This window comes from Euprymna scolopes, chromosome 2, assembly GCF_053919585.1.
Source record: "Euprymna scolopes isolate OS-2025 chromosome 2, ASM5391958v1, whole genome shotgun sequence".
In the NCBI taxonomy this organism is placed as follows: Eukaryota; Metazoa; Mollusca; class Cephalopoda; order Sepiida; family Sepiolidae; genus Euprymna; species Euprymna scolopes.
The window spans coordinates 19,414,378-19,435,829 of NC_136483.1; the positions used below are offsets into that span (position 1 = coordinate 19,414,378).

The 21,452-nt window shown below is 36.0% G+C and overlaps 1 protein-coding gene across 1 annotated transcript in view; it reads right to left on the minus strand.

Annotated features, from left to right (window-relative positions):
* LOC145289490 (uncharacterized) overlaps positions 1–21,452 on the minus strand; it is a 319,689-nt gene that overhangs the window by 47,637 nt on the left and 250,600 nt on the right. Inside the window, exons 9-10 of the mRNA XM_080136416.1 lie at positions 9,291–9,445; positions 5,671–5,871 (exon numbers count right to left, since the gene is read on the minus strand). Coding sequence (XP_079992542.1) covers positions 5,671–5,871; positions 9,291–9,445 — 356 coding nt within the window. The remainder of the gene's footprint in view (positions 1–5,670; positions 5,872–9,290; positions 9,446–21,452) is intronic.

The following is a 21,452-nucleotide window of genomic DNA, read 5'->3' on the forward strand; positions in this document are numbered from 1 at the left end:
ATCTTAGGGGAAACGTTATCATCACATCCCTCAAGCTCCAACCGAACCATAAGTATAAATAATCTGGATTTTGATGATGATGATGATGATGATGATGAATACGATGTGAGATGATGATGATGATGAATACGATGTGAGAAGATGATGATGATGATGATGATGATGATGATGATGATGATGATGATGATGATGATGATGATGATGAATACGATGTGAGATGATGATGATGATGAATACGATGTGAGATGATGGTTATGATGAATACGATGTGAGAAGATGATGATGATGATGATAGATTACGATGTGAGATGATGATGATGATGATGATGATGATGATGATGATGATGATGATGATGATGATGATGAATACGATGTGAGATGATGATGATGATGAATACGATGTGAGAAGATGATGATGATGAATACGATTTGAGATGATGATGATGATGAATACGATGTGAGATGATGATGATGATGAATACGATGTGAGATGATGATGATGATGATGATGATGATGATGATGATGATGATGATGATGATGATGATGATGATGATGATGAATACGATGTGAGAAGGTGATCATGATGAATACGATGTGAGATGATGATGATGATGATGATGAATACGATGTGAGAAGATGATGATGATGAATAGGATGTGAGAAGATGATGATGATGAATACGATGTGAGATGATGATGATGATGAATACGATGTGAGATGATGATGATGATGAATATGATGTGAGAAGGTGAAAAGTCGTGTTGAAATGCACATGGATTTCTATTGCGTAATTTATCGATCCACGGCTTAACAATCGTTTTAAGAACATCAAGGTATTCAGCTTCATTGACCCTAAGACATTAGAAAACGTAAGGTGACATAGGATGTCCTGGGCTGCTCACACCTCCTGAAACCATCGCAGGAGCCAGATTTTTATTGTGCATCGCCCAGGGTATCTAAAAGAAGATATAGCCATCTTAGGGGAAACGTTATCATCACATCCCTCAAGCTCCAACCGAACCATAAGTATAAATAATCTGGAAACACTGTATTAGTTTTTATATTACTATGTTTTGCAGACAAATCAACGATGACTGCATTTTTTTTTATTTCTTGGATTAAAATTTTTCTTTAGATAGGTTATTGGAAATAATAATTGATTTGAGTGTGTAGTGAAATAATAATTGATTTGAGTGTGTAGTGAACAGAAACCAATATGTCCTCAAATAGCCCTCTTACACTACATATTAATGTATACTAGCAGGACCTGTGGAAATTCCATTCATATGTCATACATTGATGTGGGCATTCTGTGGATGTTCAGCGTAAATGGAGACGCCCTGATATTATTGTAGCTCTTTTGTTAAAACTGCAAAAGTATTTATCTAAGCTAGCAGGGATGCCTAGCGTAGCCCGGTTTAACTCTATAAAATACGTTTAAATATTATATTTTAATTCATGCAAATTTCGTATATATTCTTATAGAGTCAGTTTTATTTTGATTCTTATATATTATAAAGTTATTATTTAAAAACTAAGAAAATATATCCATATGACTTGGGTGTATCAGTTTTAATCGAAAAGCTGAAACCAAAACTTATGAAGAATATATATATATATATATATATACATATATATATATATGTGTGTGTGTGTGTGTGTGTAAATGTATGTATGTATGTATGTATGTATGTATGTATGTATGTATGTAACTTGAGTTTCTTCAGCTATAATCGAAACTAAAACCAAAACTTGTGAAGAATTCTGGGTAAACGTATTTATAAAAGATAGATAACTGGAGTGCCATCAGCTATAATCGAAACCAAAACTAAAAATTATGGAGAATTCTTGGTAAAATTTTCTATTACAAGAAATGGAAGATCATAACAATTAAACAGAAGAAACAAGATGTAAGCTTGACATACAAAATAACATACACCAAAATATTTTCTTTTTCATCTTTAAAAAGAAATTTCGAACGTACAAATTATCTGAATTACTTGCATTCAATAGTATTACAATTTTGCTGTGTACTCTGCCATTCATTTATGCTAAGCTTATTTTTATTTTTATTCAAACGTAGCAAGTTAATAATGCAATTGTCAATGCAATTAAATAATTGTAATATTTAATTAACTTACAATATATTATATAAAGCTTAACTAAATATTAGAATATATCCATCTCATTTTATACATTTTAGGTTATCTCCCTTAGATAACAATATTACTTTTTAAAAGATAATGAATGTCTGTTATCTTATCTAATTTTACAGATTACATTATTTCCCATGCATCGCAATAATACCCACCGCCAAAGATTCAGGTTTGTGGTACTGATCTCAACACTGTTGACACATTCACCTATCTTAGCAACACTCTATCCAACATAGTTTACATTAATGAGCTGATTAACAACAAAGTAGCCAAAACCAGCTCTGCTTTTGTAAGGCTACGCAGCAACGTCTGGGACTGCAGAGATATCCACCTCGAAACCCAACTGCAAGTGTACCAGGCTATTGTCATCAGTACATTGCTGTTTGTTTCTGATTGTTGGTTGATTGTTTTTGTTTTACGGCATATCAACCCTTTTTAGGGTATTTAATGGCGAATCCAGTTATTTTAAGGAAATTTTTTTTAATAGAATATATTTGTTTTTGTTTTTTTTCAAGTCAGTTTCTATTTGACCCATAGTTGGGACCCTAAAAGGTACTACCACTCTGGGTCAGAGTGGACCTGGGAGCAATGGCAATTAAAGGGTGGCTCCACACTCCCCAAAGCCCGCAAGCTGGAGGACTCACCATCGGATATAGTTTAAGGTCATATCCAGGATCTCATTTGCTTCTGAGACTTGGACTATGTCAGACATGTAAACAAACTTAACACACTTTCACATGACTTGTCTCAGAAAAAACTCAAATGGCAAAACAAGATTCCTGACACTGATTTTTTGAAAGGGCCAAACTACCATCTATCTTCATATTACTTCAGAAATCCTATGTTCGTTCAGCTGGATATGTTGCACATATGTCAGATGAGCGCTTCTCAAAGCAGCTTCTGTATGGTAAATTTTTGAGTGGAAAAAGACGTGTAGACGGCAAGAAGAAACGCCCCAAAGGCAATCTAATCGTGTTCCTCAAAGCCTTGTACCGAATCGTGAGAGCAAAGAACGGGTGTGAGTGGCGTTGTTCGACCAACAGAGGCTCCATGGAAGCAGAGACAAACCGTTTGGATGAGAAGAGGAGGAAGAGCACAGTCCAAAAGACAAAGGCAACAAACACCTCAACAGCAGTTCCTGACCTGTGGACAATATTTTCAAGCTCGCATTGACCTGACAAGTAATCTTTGAACCCACTAAACCCAATCAACTACAAATTAGTAATGTTAGCAGTGTTCATTGACAACGATGGACGGACATTATCAATAATACCGTCATTTTTTTTTTAATCAATACTTTTCTTTTCACCCAATTGAATTACCATTTGGGAATAAAACTCGTTTATCTTTGATCTTTTCAGTTTCAATGAAAGGCGCCATTTGCGTTTTTTCAATGTTTCTACATGATTCACGAACTATTCACTTTATAAAATATTTTTAATTTTACGCTTTAAACTTTTTATGATATTTGAACATTTTTATTTCAACTGGCTTTGACTGTTTTACTTGACATTTCGTGTGTAATTATTTGAAATCTCCGATCGTGCCTGTGCTAGTTTTCTAAATTCACTTCCAGGTTGCTTTTGAATCTTTTTTACTATTTTAACTCTTTTCATAAAAAGAGGTGTGGTATTAAGCAATCTGGATTACGATTCCTCTAGAAACATATGCAAAAGTTTGTTTAATTAATAAATAATCTCTTAATTTCAGTTTATTTTAAAGTATTTTAAGGGATGCTTAGAGTGTATAATATAGATACAGCCTCTCATTTGAAAATTCATATATTTTAGATTGGCATTAAATCTGATCCATAGTCAACGAATGTATCACAATCTAGGCGGAGAATTTGCATTGGAACGTGTATACCATTTAATTATCATCGGTTTGAGTAAACCACATGGTTTTCTTTAATAACAAGTTTGATATTTAATTATCAAAACTTTCCGAAGTTCAAATTCATATTTTTTTTATTTAAGTGTATTTTTTACTATAAATTATTATTGGATTAAATTAATGTTATGGCAAGGCACGAATGTTATCTGATTTCTGAGTAATTGTCACTTGCAGAAATTTTACCTAATATCATACCGTCGAAGCATTTATCTTGTCAAACGATTGTCTCCCCTTGAAGTCAGCCAGCCGAAGTACTCTTGACAATAATTGAATTTACCGAAGTAGTGGTAGAATTACAAATTAAACGAACGACTTTCGTAAAGGCTGACGCCCCAAAAATTTATGCAAACGTCCGCACCATCTTTTATAACTGATTAATTTCTTTAATATTCCAAATCTATGGGGAAGGATCATTGCAAAGGAAGATTAAAGTAGTTAAAAACAATGTGTAAAAATTCACGGTGACTGGTCTGGCTCGCTTCGAGATAAATTTCTATGTCATCAATATGTAGGCAATAGAACTCAGGTATAGATGGTTCTACAAATTCAGATCCCAGGAGAAAATCTTAAAGTTGAATCCAAGGGCATGAAAGCCGCCCATTCAGTGCCAGAAGAATAATTCTTGTCACCTGTTTAGTACGTCGTATCAAGACATGCTTGTAATTTATAGGTGAACATTTGGATCATAACATTGAGCGGTGGTAAAAAAGACTGTTGGAGATACACAAATGAAACTTGGTGAACAAGTCAGTCTGAAAAATATTTCTGCCAAATATGGTTAAACTGCAGAATCGTGAATTTATATTAATATTTCTATGTGACATTATTTAGAGAGGGGATCGTTTTGTTTTAGGTCACTATATATCGAAGTTATCTTTTTCAGCTAACTGATAGTTGGAGGAGACAACAACTCGTGAGTAAGGAAATAAATTAGATTCGCTATAATGGGGGTAGAAGTGTAAAATAATTCTAGCACGAAATCAATTTAAACTGTACATTATAAAGATCTAAGTGAAAGGACTTATAGTAATAGGGAAAAACATTAAATGTATTATTCGTGTATTCCCACAATGCACAGCATTTTGAAGGCAATATTTTTAAACATCTCAACAGAGAGTTGACATAGTGAATCGACCACGGAAACAAAGGCAATATTTTAAATTAAATCAAACGCATGTTTTTAAATGAAATAAATATTTTTTAAGACGATAGTGTTTGGAAACAATGCCGAACATCGTATTTTAGGATTCTCTGAAATCAATATTAACCTTTACATTACACAATTCTAAGCATCTAGTTCATACATAAACGTTATCATTTTTTAAATTCGGTTAGTTCATAACCAAAAATTATTTTGTCATATTGAAATTATGGGAAGGGTCATTTTCTCTATTTTCATATCCTACAACACCTGTTATACAACTCTAATTAGGCCGCATTTCTTAATGTTTTGTCCGAACGAAATTTAGCACAGTGTATTCTTTGTCCAGCTTTCACTGGGGTCTTGGTGTACTCACGGTCGTTGATTCTGCCATGTCCTGTAAAATAAGGGCAATCGTTGAATAAATAATGGAGATATCACGTGTTTTTTGGGGTCACCCTGTATTATCTCCAACTTACCGTATGACCCGATTTCGTTTCTGTACGTTCTCTAATTGACGTATGTCATTCATGTGAACGTCATCCAGGAGGAGATCTTCAGTTTTCCGCACGGCCATTTCGAGGCCACGAAATTTATCACTTCCGGCGTCTCCGATGCAGTCATCATTACGCATATCGTTCAATTTCCGGTCAATGCGTTCCAGAAGTGTTAGTGAATCTCTATAAATAAAAAAAGCGAAACACGAGAAGAACGGTAACATGTTATAAAACCTGTGTAGAAATCGCTCGACACACGGGTTGCAAACTGTACAAAGAAGTGACTAAAAAAGTAATAGAGCTGAATTATATAAAATGAAAATTATAAACATTTCATTGAACTATTTTACTATTCAGAAAAACGTGGGAAGATTTAATTCAAAACACGAATATATGGAACCAGTTTTAATGTCTTTACATAATAATAGTTGACATTCTAAAAACAAAGTCTGTAATACAACAAATATTCTGAAATTTTAATATATACTAGCCTGTTCGTAAAGTACGCATAAACTTGATGCTTAATTTATGCATATTTCGTATTAATTATTTTACAGCCAATTCTCTGTTGATTATTATATTGTACCTAATATATAGAAGTGATTATTTAAAAAATGGACTAAGGTGTCATCAGCTAAAATCGAACCCAAAACATTCAACTATCTAGCGGTATTCGCTACCATCTGTCCTAGGGACAATCTTTACGAACTAAAGCACTTAAACATATAAATGTATACTTATGCATGCGTAAAGGATACACATTAAATTGACTAATATTTCCATTTTTGACCTCTTAGCAACTATTTTTCGGCTAAAGATCAAATCGAGTTTGTTCCACAGGTCTGAAGATCTTATACATTAAGTTTTAACACTGCAGACCAAAAATTGACAGAGAAGTTTGGTAGAGACCGTTCCGTATGCATACACACAGAGACAAGTTCACGTTCATCATATATACAGACTATATTAGGAAGTTTTTAAAAAGCAGCACTCTATAACATTTTAAGATTCTGAATAAACTAACCACATCTTGGATTAATGGTAACATAAGGAATTTATACGAATATATTTGTAGTTTGTCTAATATTTACATTGATTTTGTCTTCATATTTATTTAACATGTATTAACTGAACCTACCCGGCGTTGCCCGGGATTATATTGACTTCACGTGACTGAAATGTAAAAAAAAAGATGTGCATCCTTTTTACAAGTAAAAATTAGACCAAACCAATGGATGTAAGTCTGTATTTGTTAAAACATACTTACATCCCTCATTTTTTTTATAAGAAATTATATCAAAACGACTGAAAAAACAAGGGGAAGTAACTGTAAATAAATAAAAGAAAAAAATAACCGTAACTGTCGTTTTGTATTTTTATTGCAAACAAAAATTAGAAACTATTTGTGACTTGAAAAATATTTTTTAATGTAAAAGAAGCATAACGAATAGTCGCAGTTCGGAATAGAATGCATAGATGAATGCATAGATGAAGTTTATTGATTTATGTAGACAGTGACCTTCACAAACTTACGGATTATAATATCGTTGAAATTGAAAACTTATTCCATTGTCGCATCTCCGCGAAAGTCATTCGTTTACAAAATGACATAATCGTGATTCTAGATAAAAGAATATTTACTTCAAACAAATGTTATTATGTGTTTCGTGTACGCAAAGAAGTAAATAAAAATGAAAGTTTAAAGCATGTATATATAAACTAGCAAGTTTCCCGGCGTTGCCAGGTCGGAAAATACGCATAAATATTAAATTTTAATTAATACAGCAACTGAGACATGTACAAGCGAGTATTTTTTTCTTCTAAACAATCCACTTCTTATAAGTAAAAAAAAAAAATGCTCGAGCTGAGATCAAAGCCAAAACCTAAATACAGTCAAGTACGATAACCATTCGGCTAATGTTATACGCTCTTTAAAAATTGTTTTCAAACCGACTTATACTTAACATAAGGAATCTTTAATGTGAACATTCACGCATGCGCAATCGTGAAACAACAAACAGAGAAAAGCCCGACGACTTCCACGTACCATTTGTTTAATTTTGACTCCTTAGAAGCCATTTTTCCGGATGAAAACCTATTAAAAAGTTTCCCATATGTCTGAATACCCTATATACCAGATTTAAAGTCTGTAGATTAATAATCCAATGAGTATATAGGTTGAGAATGTCCTCACACATATTCTCACTTTCATAGATATATCGATGAGACTAGCAATGAAATTACGTATACAAAACGTATGTGATATTTTATTGTTCGTGTACGCAAGTAAAATCATGCAACGAAACTGATAAGCGTACATGTTTAAATTACAATGTTTAGTGTTTAATGACTGAATATCTACATATATATATGTATAAATTTATACGCATGAAGAAGTTATTGATAATCGAAACACTAATTTGTATATTTTACAAATTAAATTTCGAACGTCTATTTTAAAATTGTGAAATTATAAATAATCTGTTTTAAAGTTGATTCTTGAAATTACAAAAATGAAAAAGAAACGTTTTTTTTTACATTACTTTAACTAAAAGGAAAAATATATGTAGTTTTTCTTTTACTGTGAAAGCATCTCTCTCGCTCTTTCTCTCTCTATCTCTCTCTTTCTTTCTCTCTCTCTCTCTCTCTCTCTCTCTCTCTCTCTCTGACAAATTCAAGATGTCTGCCAGAAATTAAGTTCGCAGCATAAGAATGTTTTATTGAAACTGGCAGTCACGTGACGCATACGGATGAAGTATTTATTTATAGGAAAATTATTTACGTTCATTGTTATGTTAACAAAATAATTGGGTTTTATTATTTTGCTGCTGATTAAACCTAGAAGCAAATAATGGCTGGTATGTAAGTCTTGGAAAAATAACGACTCTGACATTTAAAGTAATATAGTTAAGAAACTAATTGTGTTTTAATTATGGTACAGAAAGACAGAAAAATGTTATTATGAATTCAACAGATAAGAATGAGAATTGTTTGAAAAGAAGCAATGTTCATGATAATTAAACAGCAACTTACATCATGACAATTTTTTCGTCATGAATAACAACCATCTGCTTGCGTCAATTCATAGGATGGAAAATAGTTGCGCAGAAGGATAGTGGTTTTCATACTAAAGTAATTTTAAGAACTTAATAATTTAATATTTATTATGAAACTATACAATGATTTTTTTTTAAATAGAAAGTAGATTAAAGTATTTTTTAACGAAAATGAAGCGAATGACAACTTTAATGTAAACAACATGATGCAATGATAAAAAAGTTATAAATGGCTAGTCAGAATCAAATATAGATTTATTATATGCAATGCTATATTGATCTATATTCTGAGAATACGTCTGACTTTTCTTTGTGTATTAGATGATGTAAAATTTTCAAAAACGTCGAAGTCTTGCAGAGTTTGAGTTTAATGCAGATTAAACACATGTATAATAATGTTTATTTTCATTGTGTTACCGTTAAATGCGACTCTATATAGAGTTATTACTACAAAACTCAAAAGAGCTTTACTGAAACCGACCCTTCCTTTTAAAGTGATCTATGGAAGGTTATGTAACCTTTCAGAGATACTGGAATAGTACTTACTGTACATCCTGGTACATGCTGCTCGGCTGTCCCAAACATTTTTGCTTATTGGATGGATAGGAAACCAAATTCCGGCTGATTGTAGTCGTCAACTCAAGAAGGTATTTCACTTGTCTGTTTAAATCTTGGGATTTTTTCTCTAAGCAATGCTTAACCTGAAAATAGTAGAAATCTAATAAAAACTATGCACACCTGTGTAGTATTAATAGTAAGATACTTTGGACTTTTCATAAATTGAATAAGAAAATAACTGGTACTTGGAAAAAAGAACTAGAAAATTGATGATCATGAATAATGCATTGTACTCGAAAGACAATACAAAAAGGACAGAAAAGGGAAGTAAATATTGAGGATTGTGTGGAATGTGGTGAAATAATTAGTAAATAATACAAAATACAGAGAGGCTGATTACCGCTACAGAAATTATCACTAAAATGAATAATAAATCGAGCAGTGAATCGATAAACAAAAGGTGCAGAAAATGAGAAAGAAAGCAAATATGGCTATAGAAAAACGTTTAAACAGAGAAGCAGACTCGCTTTTTATCTTCACCAAATAGGAATTACATAAAATTCAAGAGTGAAAAGACGCATGGATTATCAAATGTAGACTTTGCGGACCCAGAGATGAAACAGTAAACAATATCACAAAAAAATGCAACAAACAACCCAAAAACAGACATCTCTATTCCGAAAGTAGACCACCGGAAACCATGCAAACGAATGAACTTCAACATACGGATAAATGGTACAAAGAAAAAGCAGAATCAGTATTGGAAATGAAAGCCATAAAATGCAACGAGACATGGTAATTTTTTTTTTTTTTTTTTTTACACAGTGATCACCACTTATCAAGGCCCGGAAGCCACTCAGGGATAAGGGTTATTGTGAGTACATCACGTTAGTGAGGAGATTTTATGAAGTGTTTAATTAGGGGGGCAGTTCATTAGGAATTTGTTAACATTAGACTTGAAGACATCCAAGTTGTAGTCCGGAGGGAAGCAGGCAGACGGAACAGAGTTCCACAGGCGTGCAGTTCTAAGAAAGAAGCTTTGTTCATGAAATCCGCGTTTTGATTTAGGCACAGATATAGAGTGGGGGAAATTTTTCACAGTGGATTCAGCTAGACGGGTGTTTTTCGTGAAAGATTGGCGAGGGGGGACCAGGGATTGGAGTTCAGACGAGCACCTGCCATGAAAATAACGATAAAACAAGGATAGGCTCGCAACGTCTCTTCTGTGGGAGAGGGGTTGCAGGGTAGAGAAAAGGGCATCCCCCACTAAACCACGAAGTCTATTTTGTACTCTGTCAAGGCATGATAGGCTGTTTTTGGCAGCTCCTGCCCAGATATGGCAACAGTATTCCATCCTTGGCCGTACTTGGCTTTTATAGAGATAGAGAATTGCATCAGTAGTGAGATATCTTCTGGAGCGGTAGAAGGATCCCACCATCTTTCCTGCGACCTTGGCAACAGACTTGATGTACGTATTCCATTTCAAATCAGGAGTAAAGGTCAAGCCCAGAAGCTTGTCAAAACACGGGGCCTCACCCAGACGAGAGCCATCCATCACAATTGATGCCAGCTGGGGATCAGAGCGTTGATGATGTAAGGATAGGAGTTTGGTTTTGGATGCATTAAAGGTAACTAGCCACATCTTCCCCCACTGAACCACGCGCTCGAGATCAGAGGAGAGAGAATCCGAGAGAACTTCGTCATTTACAGCCTTTGATGTGTTGCCGTAGATGGTCGTGTCATCAGCATAGATGTCAACGAATGATTTAAGTATGTGTTTAGGGAGGTCATTGATGTAGATCAGGAAGAGAGTTGGGCCCAGGATTGACCCCTGAAGGACTCCAGCATTTATATTGCAGGCCTCCAATTTTTGTCCATCTACCACTACTCTTATGAGCCTATCAGAGAGAAATGATTTAATGATTGAGAAAACATTTCCAGCTATACCGTAGCTGGAAATCTTGTGAAGTAGACCCTTATGCCATACTTTGTCAAAGGCCTTTGATATGTCGAGAGCAATTGCCCTAGAAAGGAAGCCTTTGTCAAGAGATTCACTAATCCTGTGGGATATAACTGTCAGCACATCTGTGGTAGATCTTGCAGAGCGGAAACCATATTGTGTGTCACTAAGAAGGTTATTCCTGCTGAGGTGGTTGACTATTTCTCTATTTAATATTGATTCCAGTAACTTACTCATAACACAGAGAAGACTTATTGGTCTGTATTGAGAGGGAGATGACTTATCACCTGAATTCTTAAATACAGGGCAAACTGAGGAGGTCTTCCAGGGGGTCGGAAAGCACTTCTCCTTAAGGCAGCGCTTAAATAGTTTCGTAAGTATGGGAGCAAGTTCTGGTTGAAGCTTTTTTAACACTATAATTGGGATGCCATCAGGGCCAGTTGCTTTACTGGAATCTAGGTTTTTTATTAGCTTGGCGACCTCATGCACGGATATTTGTATGTTACCTAGCTTGTTCTGTGTTATAGGAGGAAATATGGGGAGTTGATGGCCTTCGTCGCATAGGGTAGAATTAGCTGCAAAGTTCTTTGCAAATAGTTTGGCCTTGTCTGACGCTGACGAGATAACCTCTGGTCCATTGATAATGGTTGGGATAGAACGCACACTTCTGTTCAAGATCCTATTTGTTATTTGCCAAAACTGGTGGGAACCAAGCCGCTGATCAGCTACCTTGGATTTAACAGACTGGGCATATAGCTCTCTTGCATTTTTTATTACTCTTTTACAGTGGTTGCTGGCAGTCCTGAAAGCAGCTTTAGTCTCAGTGCATCTATTACGTTGGTAGTTATGGAAAAAGTGATTTCTGTGCGCGATAGCAGCAGCACATTCTGGGGAGAACCATGGCTGGCTGTTAGGTTTTTGTTGGAATTTTTTAGATGGTATGAATTGGTCTATGCCTACAATTAACCATTCGGTCAGATCTGATACTATAGAGGACACTTCCTTTTTAAACATGGAGTGCAGAGGTAAATCAGATATGAATGTACGGAAGCTATCCCAGTCAGCCATAGAGTATCGGTATACAGTACGGTGGAGGGGTACGTCTGATGGCTTCTTACATTTTGTTTTTATCTTAACTGATACGACGGAGTGGTCGGAGGATCCTAAAGGAGAATGAACGGTACATGAACATAGCTCAGGGGAAGTTGAAAGAAAAAGGTCTAAGAGGCTTGCATATTGATTGGGTGTATCGGGCACACGGGTGGGTTCGCGAACAATCTGAGTGAGGTCATAAGCAATGGCAAAATCATGACAAAACCTCCCCTCATCATCTGTCTTATTTGAATGGGTCAGCCATTCCACGTTATGGACGTTGAAGTCACCACAGATGTGGATGTTAGCCGAGGGATGTGAAAACAGTATGTGGTCTATTTTCTCAGATATGCTCTTAAAGATAGTAACTCCACTGTTGTGGGGCCTATAGAGGGCAAATATAAATGCAGTGGTGTTAGTAAGTGCAACCCTGAAGCACATATAGGGTAAATTAGGATCTTCTCTAGAGATATCCCTGCCACATGGGAAGCCATCCTTAATGTAGGCACATATTCCATGCCCATGGCGATCTTGGGAGTCAGATTTAGCTGTTAAATTGGAGTATCCATTAATTATGAACTCATCTAGGGAAGTGGTCGGCCCTATTCCAGTTTCACATAGAAATAATATGTCCGGTTTCGTCTCCTGTAATTGGGTTTCAACCTCTGGAAGGTTGGAACGTAGACCCCTGATATTGGAGAAGGAGACCTGGTAGTAGGGGTCTACGCTGGAAGATGGGGTTCTAGGTTTAATCGAGTTTTTATTCTGGAGATATTTCATGTTGAGGTTTTGGGATTTGTGGAATAGGTCGGCATACTTGGTTAGAGCAGTACAGAGAGGGAAAGTAAGAGAGAAAAAGACAGGAATTTATTTTTTATTTGTAGCACACGTAAAGGTAAAGCCGTAACAATTACCCACTAGTATGGCATCGAGAGGCCCCACCAGAGACTACTGCATGGTCCAGATCCACTCACCAAATGGCAATACAGCAGTCCCAGTACTTTGCGCCTGCTGATAGGACAGCCTCCTTAGTGGTTAATCCAAGGTTCGGGTCCCTGACTATCAGGCGGATAACGTCAGCCCAGACAAAACGTTTACCTCCAGCACCCTTACTAGTGACATGGCAACAAGGACAGACAAAGACAGAAAAATATCCGACATCTCAGACTACTGGTCACCAAGTAGTACCGACCTTTAAGCAGCTTTTTCTTCACCCTTTGTCAGAAACATCACTCATTGAATGAGGACTGAATGACAAAATAGGAGAAGCGAGAGTTACTGGAGCTGCCGATAACACATCCACTGTATTATCTACTCTCCATTAATACAAATGAATAAACTTATTTAAACAAGAAAATTGGGCTGTTGCAAAGAATGTGGGCTCCCTCTATCGTGCTAGAAAAGTACTCACATCTTAAAGTCTTCTGTATCACTAGAAAACCGCCATTTGACCATGCATGGAGTATTGTTAACATGCATGAGTGCCTTAACCACTAGTCCCCCCTTTTTAAACAGGGTTTATAAAAAATCTCCAATTTAGTGCTATCAACAAAGCACCAACCTATGTTCCATCGCCACAATGCTGCATCCCTGTGCTTTTTTTACAAGTACTTCAATGGGATGTGTTATGATGTGCTTGTATCACTTGTACTCTCGGTGCAACTTACTAACAACATTTTAAAATGCGTCGCTAATCTTTTTCTTTTTTCATTTGTAAATTTTACAGTTAACAAAAGTCCAAATAACAAATCTCACACACACACGCGCGCGCGCGCACACACACACACACACACATACACATATATATATATGTGTGTGTGTGTGTGTGTGTGTGTGTGTGTGTGTGTGTGTGTGTGTGTGTGTGTGTGTGTGTGTAAATGTATGTATGTAACTTGAGTTTCTTTAGCTATAATCAAAACTGAACGTCTGTGTGTGTGTCTGGTCACGAATAGGCTCCTATATGGTTGACTATTTTAAAAAACTGATCACATATAATGAGAGAAGATGTATCGAGACACAGGAGTGGGTATGTTTGATCTGGCATAACGGTGGTTCATTAAAATTGTGGGGTCTGCGTACGCGCCAGGTCCATAAAGTATGGAAATAAAAATTGAAAAAAAAAAAAAACGTTTACAAGTGTTTTTGATATAGATGTACGTAAGAATACTTTGATAAGTATGTTTTAACTTAAATATGGATGGTATAATAAAATTGTGGGGTCTGCGTTCGCGCCTGGCCTCCATAGAATGGAAATAGGCACAAACTTTAATAAAGACTTTTCATATCTATCTGCGTAAGTATACTTTGATAATTATGTTTCAGTTTGAAGAAATATGGTATAATAAAATTATGGGGTGTTCGTTCGCACTTGACCTCCATAGAATGGAAATATGTCACAAAGTTTAACAAGGTTTTTTAATATAGATCCACAGAATATTGTGATAAGTGTTTCAGTGTGAACAGGTATGGTATAATAAATTATGGGGTTTATCTATCTTATTTTTACTTTCATCATATTTTGCTTGGGTTTTGATACTCCCAAATTCGAAGATATCTCTTTACAACCCTTCCTTTTCATAACCTATCATACTTTCATAAATCAGAGTCCATTTTCTGTAGGCTGTTTTTTGAACCCAGTCAACGGGTACTTTTTTTTTTTTTTTTTACACAGTGATCACCACTTATCAAGGCCCGGAAGCCACTCAGGGATAAGGGTTATTGCAAGTACATTAAGTTAGTGAGGAGATTTGCTGAAGTGTTTACTTAAGGGGGCAGTTCATTAGGAATTTGTTAACATTAGACTTGAAGATATCCAAGTTGTAGTCCGGAGGAAAGCAGGCAGACGGAACAGAGTTCCACAGGCGTGCAGTTCTAAGAAAGAAGCTTTGTTCATGGAATCCGCGTTTTGATTTAGGCACAGATAAAGAGTGGGGGAAATTTTTCACAGTGGATTCAGCTAGACGGGTGTTTTTCGTGAAAGATTGGCGAGGGGGGGCCAGAGATTGGAGTTCATACGAGCATCTGCCATGGAAATAACGATAAAACAAGGACAGGCTCGCAACGTCTCTTCTGTGGGAGAGGGGTTGCAGGGTAGAGAAAAGGGCATCCCCTACTAAGCCACGAAGTCTATTTTGTACTCTGTCAAGGCAGGATAGGCTGGTTTTAGCAGCTCCTGCCCAGATATGGCAACAGTATTCCATCCTTGGACGTACTTGGTTTTTATATAGATAGAGAATTGCATCAGTAGTGAGATATCTTCTGGAGCGGTAGAAGGATCCCACCATCTTTCCAGCGATCTTGGCAACAGACTTGCTGTACGTGTTCCATTTCAGATCAGGAGTAAAGGTCAAACCCAGAAGCTTGTCAAAACACGGAGCCTCACCCAGACGAGAGCCATCCATCATAATTGATGCCAGCTGGGGATCAGAGTGTTGATGATGTAAGGATAGGAGTTTGGTTTTGGATGCATTAAAGGTAACCAGCCACATCTTCCCCCACTGAACCACGCGCTCGAGATCAGAGGAGAGAGAATCAGAGAGAACTTTGTCATTTACAGCCTTTGATGTGTTGCCGTAGATGGTCGTGTCATCAGCATAGATGTCAACGAATGATTTAAGTATGTGTTTAGGGAGGTCATTGATGTAGATCAGGAAGAGAGTTGGGCCCAGGATTGACCCCTGGGGGACTCCAGCATTTATATTGCAGGGTCCGATTTTTGTCCATCGACCACTACTCTTATGAGCCTATCGGAGAGAAATGATTTAATGATTGAGAAAACATTTCCAGTTATACCGTAGCTGGAAATCTTGTGAAGTAGGCCCTTATGCCATACTTTGTCAAAGGCCTTTGATATGTCAAGAGCAATTGCCCTAGAAAGAAAGCCTTTGTCAAGAGATTCACTTATCCTGTGGGATATAACCGTCAGCACATCTGTGGTAGATCTTGCAGAGCGGAAACCATATTGTGTGTCACTAAGAAGGTTATTTCTGCTGAGGTGGTTGACTATTTCTCTATTTAATATGGATTCCAGCAATTTACTCATAACACACAGGAGACTTATAGGTCTGTATTGAGAGGGAGATGACTTATCACCTGAATTCTTAAATATAGGGCAAACTGAAGAGGTCTTCCAGGGAGTCGGAAAGCACTTCTCCTTAAGGCAGCGCTTAAATAGTTTCGTAAGTATGGGAGCAAGTTCTGGTTGAAGCTTTTTTAACACTATAATTGGGATGCCATCAGGGCCAGTTGCTTTACTGGAATCTAGGTTCTTTATTAGCTTGGCGACCTCATGCACGGATATTTGTATGTTACCCAGCTTGTTCTGTGTTATAGGAGGAAATATGGGGAGTTGATGGCCTTCGTCGCATAGGGTAGAATTAGCTGCAAAGTTCTTTGCAAATAGTTTGGCCTTGTCTGACGCTGACGAGATGACCTCTGGTCCATTGATAATGGTTGGGATAGAACGCACACTTCTGTTCAGGATCCTATTTGTTATTTGCCAAAACTGGTGGGAACCAAGCCGCTGATCAGCTACCTTGGATTTAACAGACTGGGCATATAGCTCTCTTGCATTTTTTATTACTCTTTTACAGTGGTTGCTGGCAGACCTGAAATCAGCTTTAGTTTCAGTGCATCTATTACGTTGGTAGCTATGGAAAAAGTGATTTCTGTGCGCAATAGCAGCAGCACATTCTGGGGAGAACCATGGCTGGCTGTTAGGTTTTTGTTGAAATTTTTTAGATGGTATGAATTGGTCTATGCCTACAATTAACCATTCGGTCAGATCTGATACTATAGAGGACACATCCTTTTTAAACATGGAGTGCAGAGGTAAATCAGGTATGAATGTACGGAAGCTATCCCAGTCAGCCATAGAGTATCGGTATACAGTACGGTGGAGGGGTACGTCTGGGGGCTTCTTACATTTCGTTTTTATCTTAAGTGATACGACGGAGTGGTCGGAGGATCCTAGAGGAGAATGAACGGAACATGAACATAGCTCAGGGGAAGTTGAGAGAAAAAGGTCCAGGAGGCTTGCATATTGACCGGGTGTATCGGGCACACGGGTGGGTTCGCGAACAATCTGAGTGAAGTCATAAGCAATGGCAAAATCATGACAAAACCTTCCCTCATCGTCTGTCTTATTTGAATGGGTCAGCCATTACACGTTATGGACGTTGAAATCACCACATATGTGGATGTTAGCCGAGGGATGTGAAGACAGTATGTAGTCAATTTTCTCAGATATGCTCTTAAAGATAGTAACTCCGCTGTTGTGGGGCCTATAGAGGGCAGATATAAATGCAGTGGTGTTAGCAAGTGCGACCCTGAAGCACATATAGGGTAAATTAGGATCTTCTCTAGAGATATACCTGCCACACTGGAAGCCATCCTTAATGTAGGCACATATTCCATGCCCATGGCGATCTTGGGGGTCAGATTTAGCTGTTAAATTTGAGTATCCGTTAATTATGAACTCGTCTAGGGTAGTGGTCGGTCCTATTCCAGTTTCACTTAGAAATAATAATAATATTAAATTATCACCGTACTTTTGCTAATATATATATATATATATATATATATATATATATATATATATGCAGTGTAAGTGACGTAATTTAACGTTTGAAATATACTCAATTATTCACCTTACTTATTCTAAAAAGTTAATTAATTAATTAATTGTATTTTATGAATTTTAACGGTGATAATTTAATATTATTTTGAACCAATCATGTTATTATATCATATTTGGATAATATAATAAGGCTTTTAAACTTAATTTTATTTTTTATAATAAAGTAAGGTAGATAATTACTGTGGTCGTATATTGGGTAGTATTCTACATATGTTTTGTTTTTCTTTTAATTTAGTTACATATATTTATATTTTGTAATTGTAAATGTGATTTTTACTTATTTCGGAAGAAACTCACACACACAAAATGTGTCATTTATATTAGAGTGGAGATTAACATATACTAATATTTATTGTAATAGTTATTATTGCGTATGATTTGGCAATAATACGTTACGAGGTTAGGATTACTTTAACGTGTAAGTTAATGTGAGCGTCAATCATCGTGGGTTTGCAGTCTGGTCCGTTCATTTTGTCTCAGATCTAAGAAGTTGTTGTTTATCTATGGGTGATATATCTTTTATGAATTATTTAATAATATATGGAAATAGTTGTGGTAGAATTGTATTAATGTATGAATAGTCATGTATATCAAGTACGCCGCCATAATATATCCCATTATGATTTTCACCGGTATATAATCTATACAATTCGAGTGCCACTTCTCACTCTTAGCATTTTATAGATGTAACCAATATAGATTAATGTTTCAAAGTCTCGCAAACGAATAGACACGAGCAGAAGAGAAAGATAATGAGAAGTAAAATCATAAAAGCGATGAATAAATCGCCAATTCGCGTATATTTAAAAGCCCCCGAGCGTGTTCAACTTATATCAGCTGCTGTGTGATACAGTTACCAACCAAACTGGAGATGTGTTTTATTTCTCTCAGATTGCCATTGCGCATGCGTTGAACGTATGCTTGTTTTTTATAGCAACATAAAAAGAGCATTAAATATTTTACTGCAAAAGCATAAAATAAAAGAAGAAAATTGATGTCTGTGGCGGTGTTTCATTTCTCTATGGCGATTCTCTCAAAAGGCCTATAAGTAACACTGTTATATTATTTATTTGTTTGTAGAACCTGTTTGGAGATCTTCGTTATAACAGAATTTTTCAGTTCAGCCTTTGAAAGACAGCGCACAGAACATTTACATTATTAATAGGATATCATTACAAAGATCGAATTCTGTTAAATATTTCATCAGGTAATTCTCGAAAAAAGCACATTTAATTCATTACTATTATTTCTGAATTGACATAATTCCATGTTCCATATATATTTTTGTAACTTACTATATATAGGGCTGTTTCATAGATATTGGTTGACCTGTTAAATGCATTTTCATCGTTTGAGTTATTGCTGAGTCTACTTACGATCGAGTTAGGAATCTGTTTTATAATTGATGGTGGGTGATTGGACTTAGGGTTTTCGTATGTTGAAGTAGCGTTATCTTTTAAGTAGGTTTCATAAATGTTGTTTTTTTTCTAAATTTAACGTGACGTCCAGGAAGTTTGTTATTTTTATGTTAGCTAATATGTCTACTTTTAGGCCTAATTTTTTCATTTCCTTGTGTATGATTTTCTTAAAGTTATCTCCCTTGCCTTTGTTGGAGTCTTTTATTATAGCTAGTCCATCATCTCTATATAGGCTGATATCCGTAGTATCAAATATGCTTGTGAGGGTATATAGAATGAATAATCCCACAAGATCTGATGCCTCTGCAGAATCCCTGGCACCCATCGCTAAAAAAACGAATTTTTCATTTTAATTTTTATCCATTGGTTATTGTTATTCATTAGAACTGATTTTCTACATTTTTTAATGATGTTGATTTCTTCCGAGGATATATCAGTATATGCCTCAGCAAATTCTAGGGCAATGTTAAATAGAATAATAGAAATAAAAATAAAAATACTAATAACGAACAAGATAAATGCAACTGTAGATACCGCACACTTTGCCCACTTCAAAATAAATGTCTAACACAAAACCAGAGTTTACTTGGCCACAATTTTTGCGAAAAAAACCCCGAATAACAAGAAATATTACGTAGGTATTACTTCCTTAGATTTCAAAACCACAAATGTACAATAAAAAAACACCGTATGAAAACAACGCTAGCAAATAAATACTGGGAACTCAAGGAAAGTGAACGCTCGCCGTTAGTCGAATGGAAAATAGTAAGACAAGCAAACACACGTATAGACCTAGACGACCCATGTAGATTATGTCTTCATGAAAAATTTGCTATCCTGTACTTTAAAACACTCCAACATCTATTAAACTGTAGGAGAGAAAAAGCGAACAACTGTGTTCATAGGATAAAATTTACTCTAAATTTACTCTTTTGTGAAGTAGACCCTATTTTACTCTAAATTTACTCTTTTGTGAAGTAGACCCTTATGCCATACTTTGTCAAAGGCCTTTGATATGTCAAGAGCAATTGCCCTAGAAAGGAAGCCTTTGTCAAGAGATTCACTAATCCTGTGGGATATAACCGTCAGGACATATGCGGTAGATCTTGCAGAGCGGAAACCATATTGTGTGTCACTAAGAAGGTTGTTTCTGCTGAGGTGGTTGACTATTTCTCTATTTAATATGGATTCCAGCAACTTACTCATAACACAGAGAAGACTTATTGGTCTGTACTGAGAGGGAGATGACTTATCACCTGAATTCTTAAATACAGGGCAAACTGATGAGGTCTTCCATGGGGTCGGAAAGCACTTCTCCTTAAGGCAGCGCTTAAATAGTTTAGTAAGTATGGGAGCAAGTTCTGGTTGAAGCTTTTTTAACACTATAATTCGGATGCCATCAGGGCCAGTTGCTTTACTGGAATCTAGGTTCTTTATTAGCTTGGCGACCTCATGCACGGATATTTGTATGTTACCTAGCTTGTTCTGGTAAGTGTTTGTAGTTTATGTAAGTAAGTTTATTCTTATTATTGTGTTATTATTGTTATCTTTACTATTATATGAAATCATATAATTCTACTATTATATAAAAGTTACTTTGTGTTTGTGTGTGTGAGTTCTTTCCTCATAGGTTCCGAAATGCCTGAGCACATCTTTTGCAAATTTTACACTAACGTAATTTATATTGCTTAGATATATTTTGTTCAAGAAAAAAAAATTTTTACACGGTGGTTTTTTTACAGTTGTGGCAGCAGTATTCCATCCTTGGACGTACTTGGCTTTTATATAGATAGAGAATTGCATCAGTAATGAGTTATCTTCTGGAGCGGTAGAAGGATCCCACCATCTTTCCAGCGACCTTGGCAACAGACTTGATGTACGTGTTCCATTTCAGATCAGGAGTAAAGGTCAAACCCAGAAGCTTGTCAAAAAGTATTGAAAATCAAAATAATCCAATTTTTTAAAACAGTCTTTTCTCTCTTATAGATATTTTTTTTACCTGGGTATATTTTACATTACACCGGTGTAACATTATGCGGTGT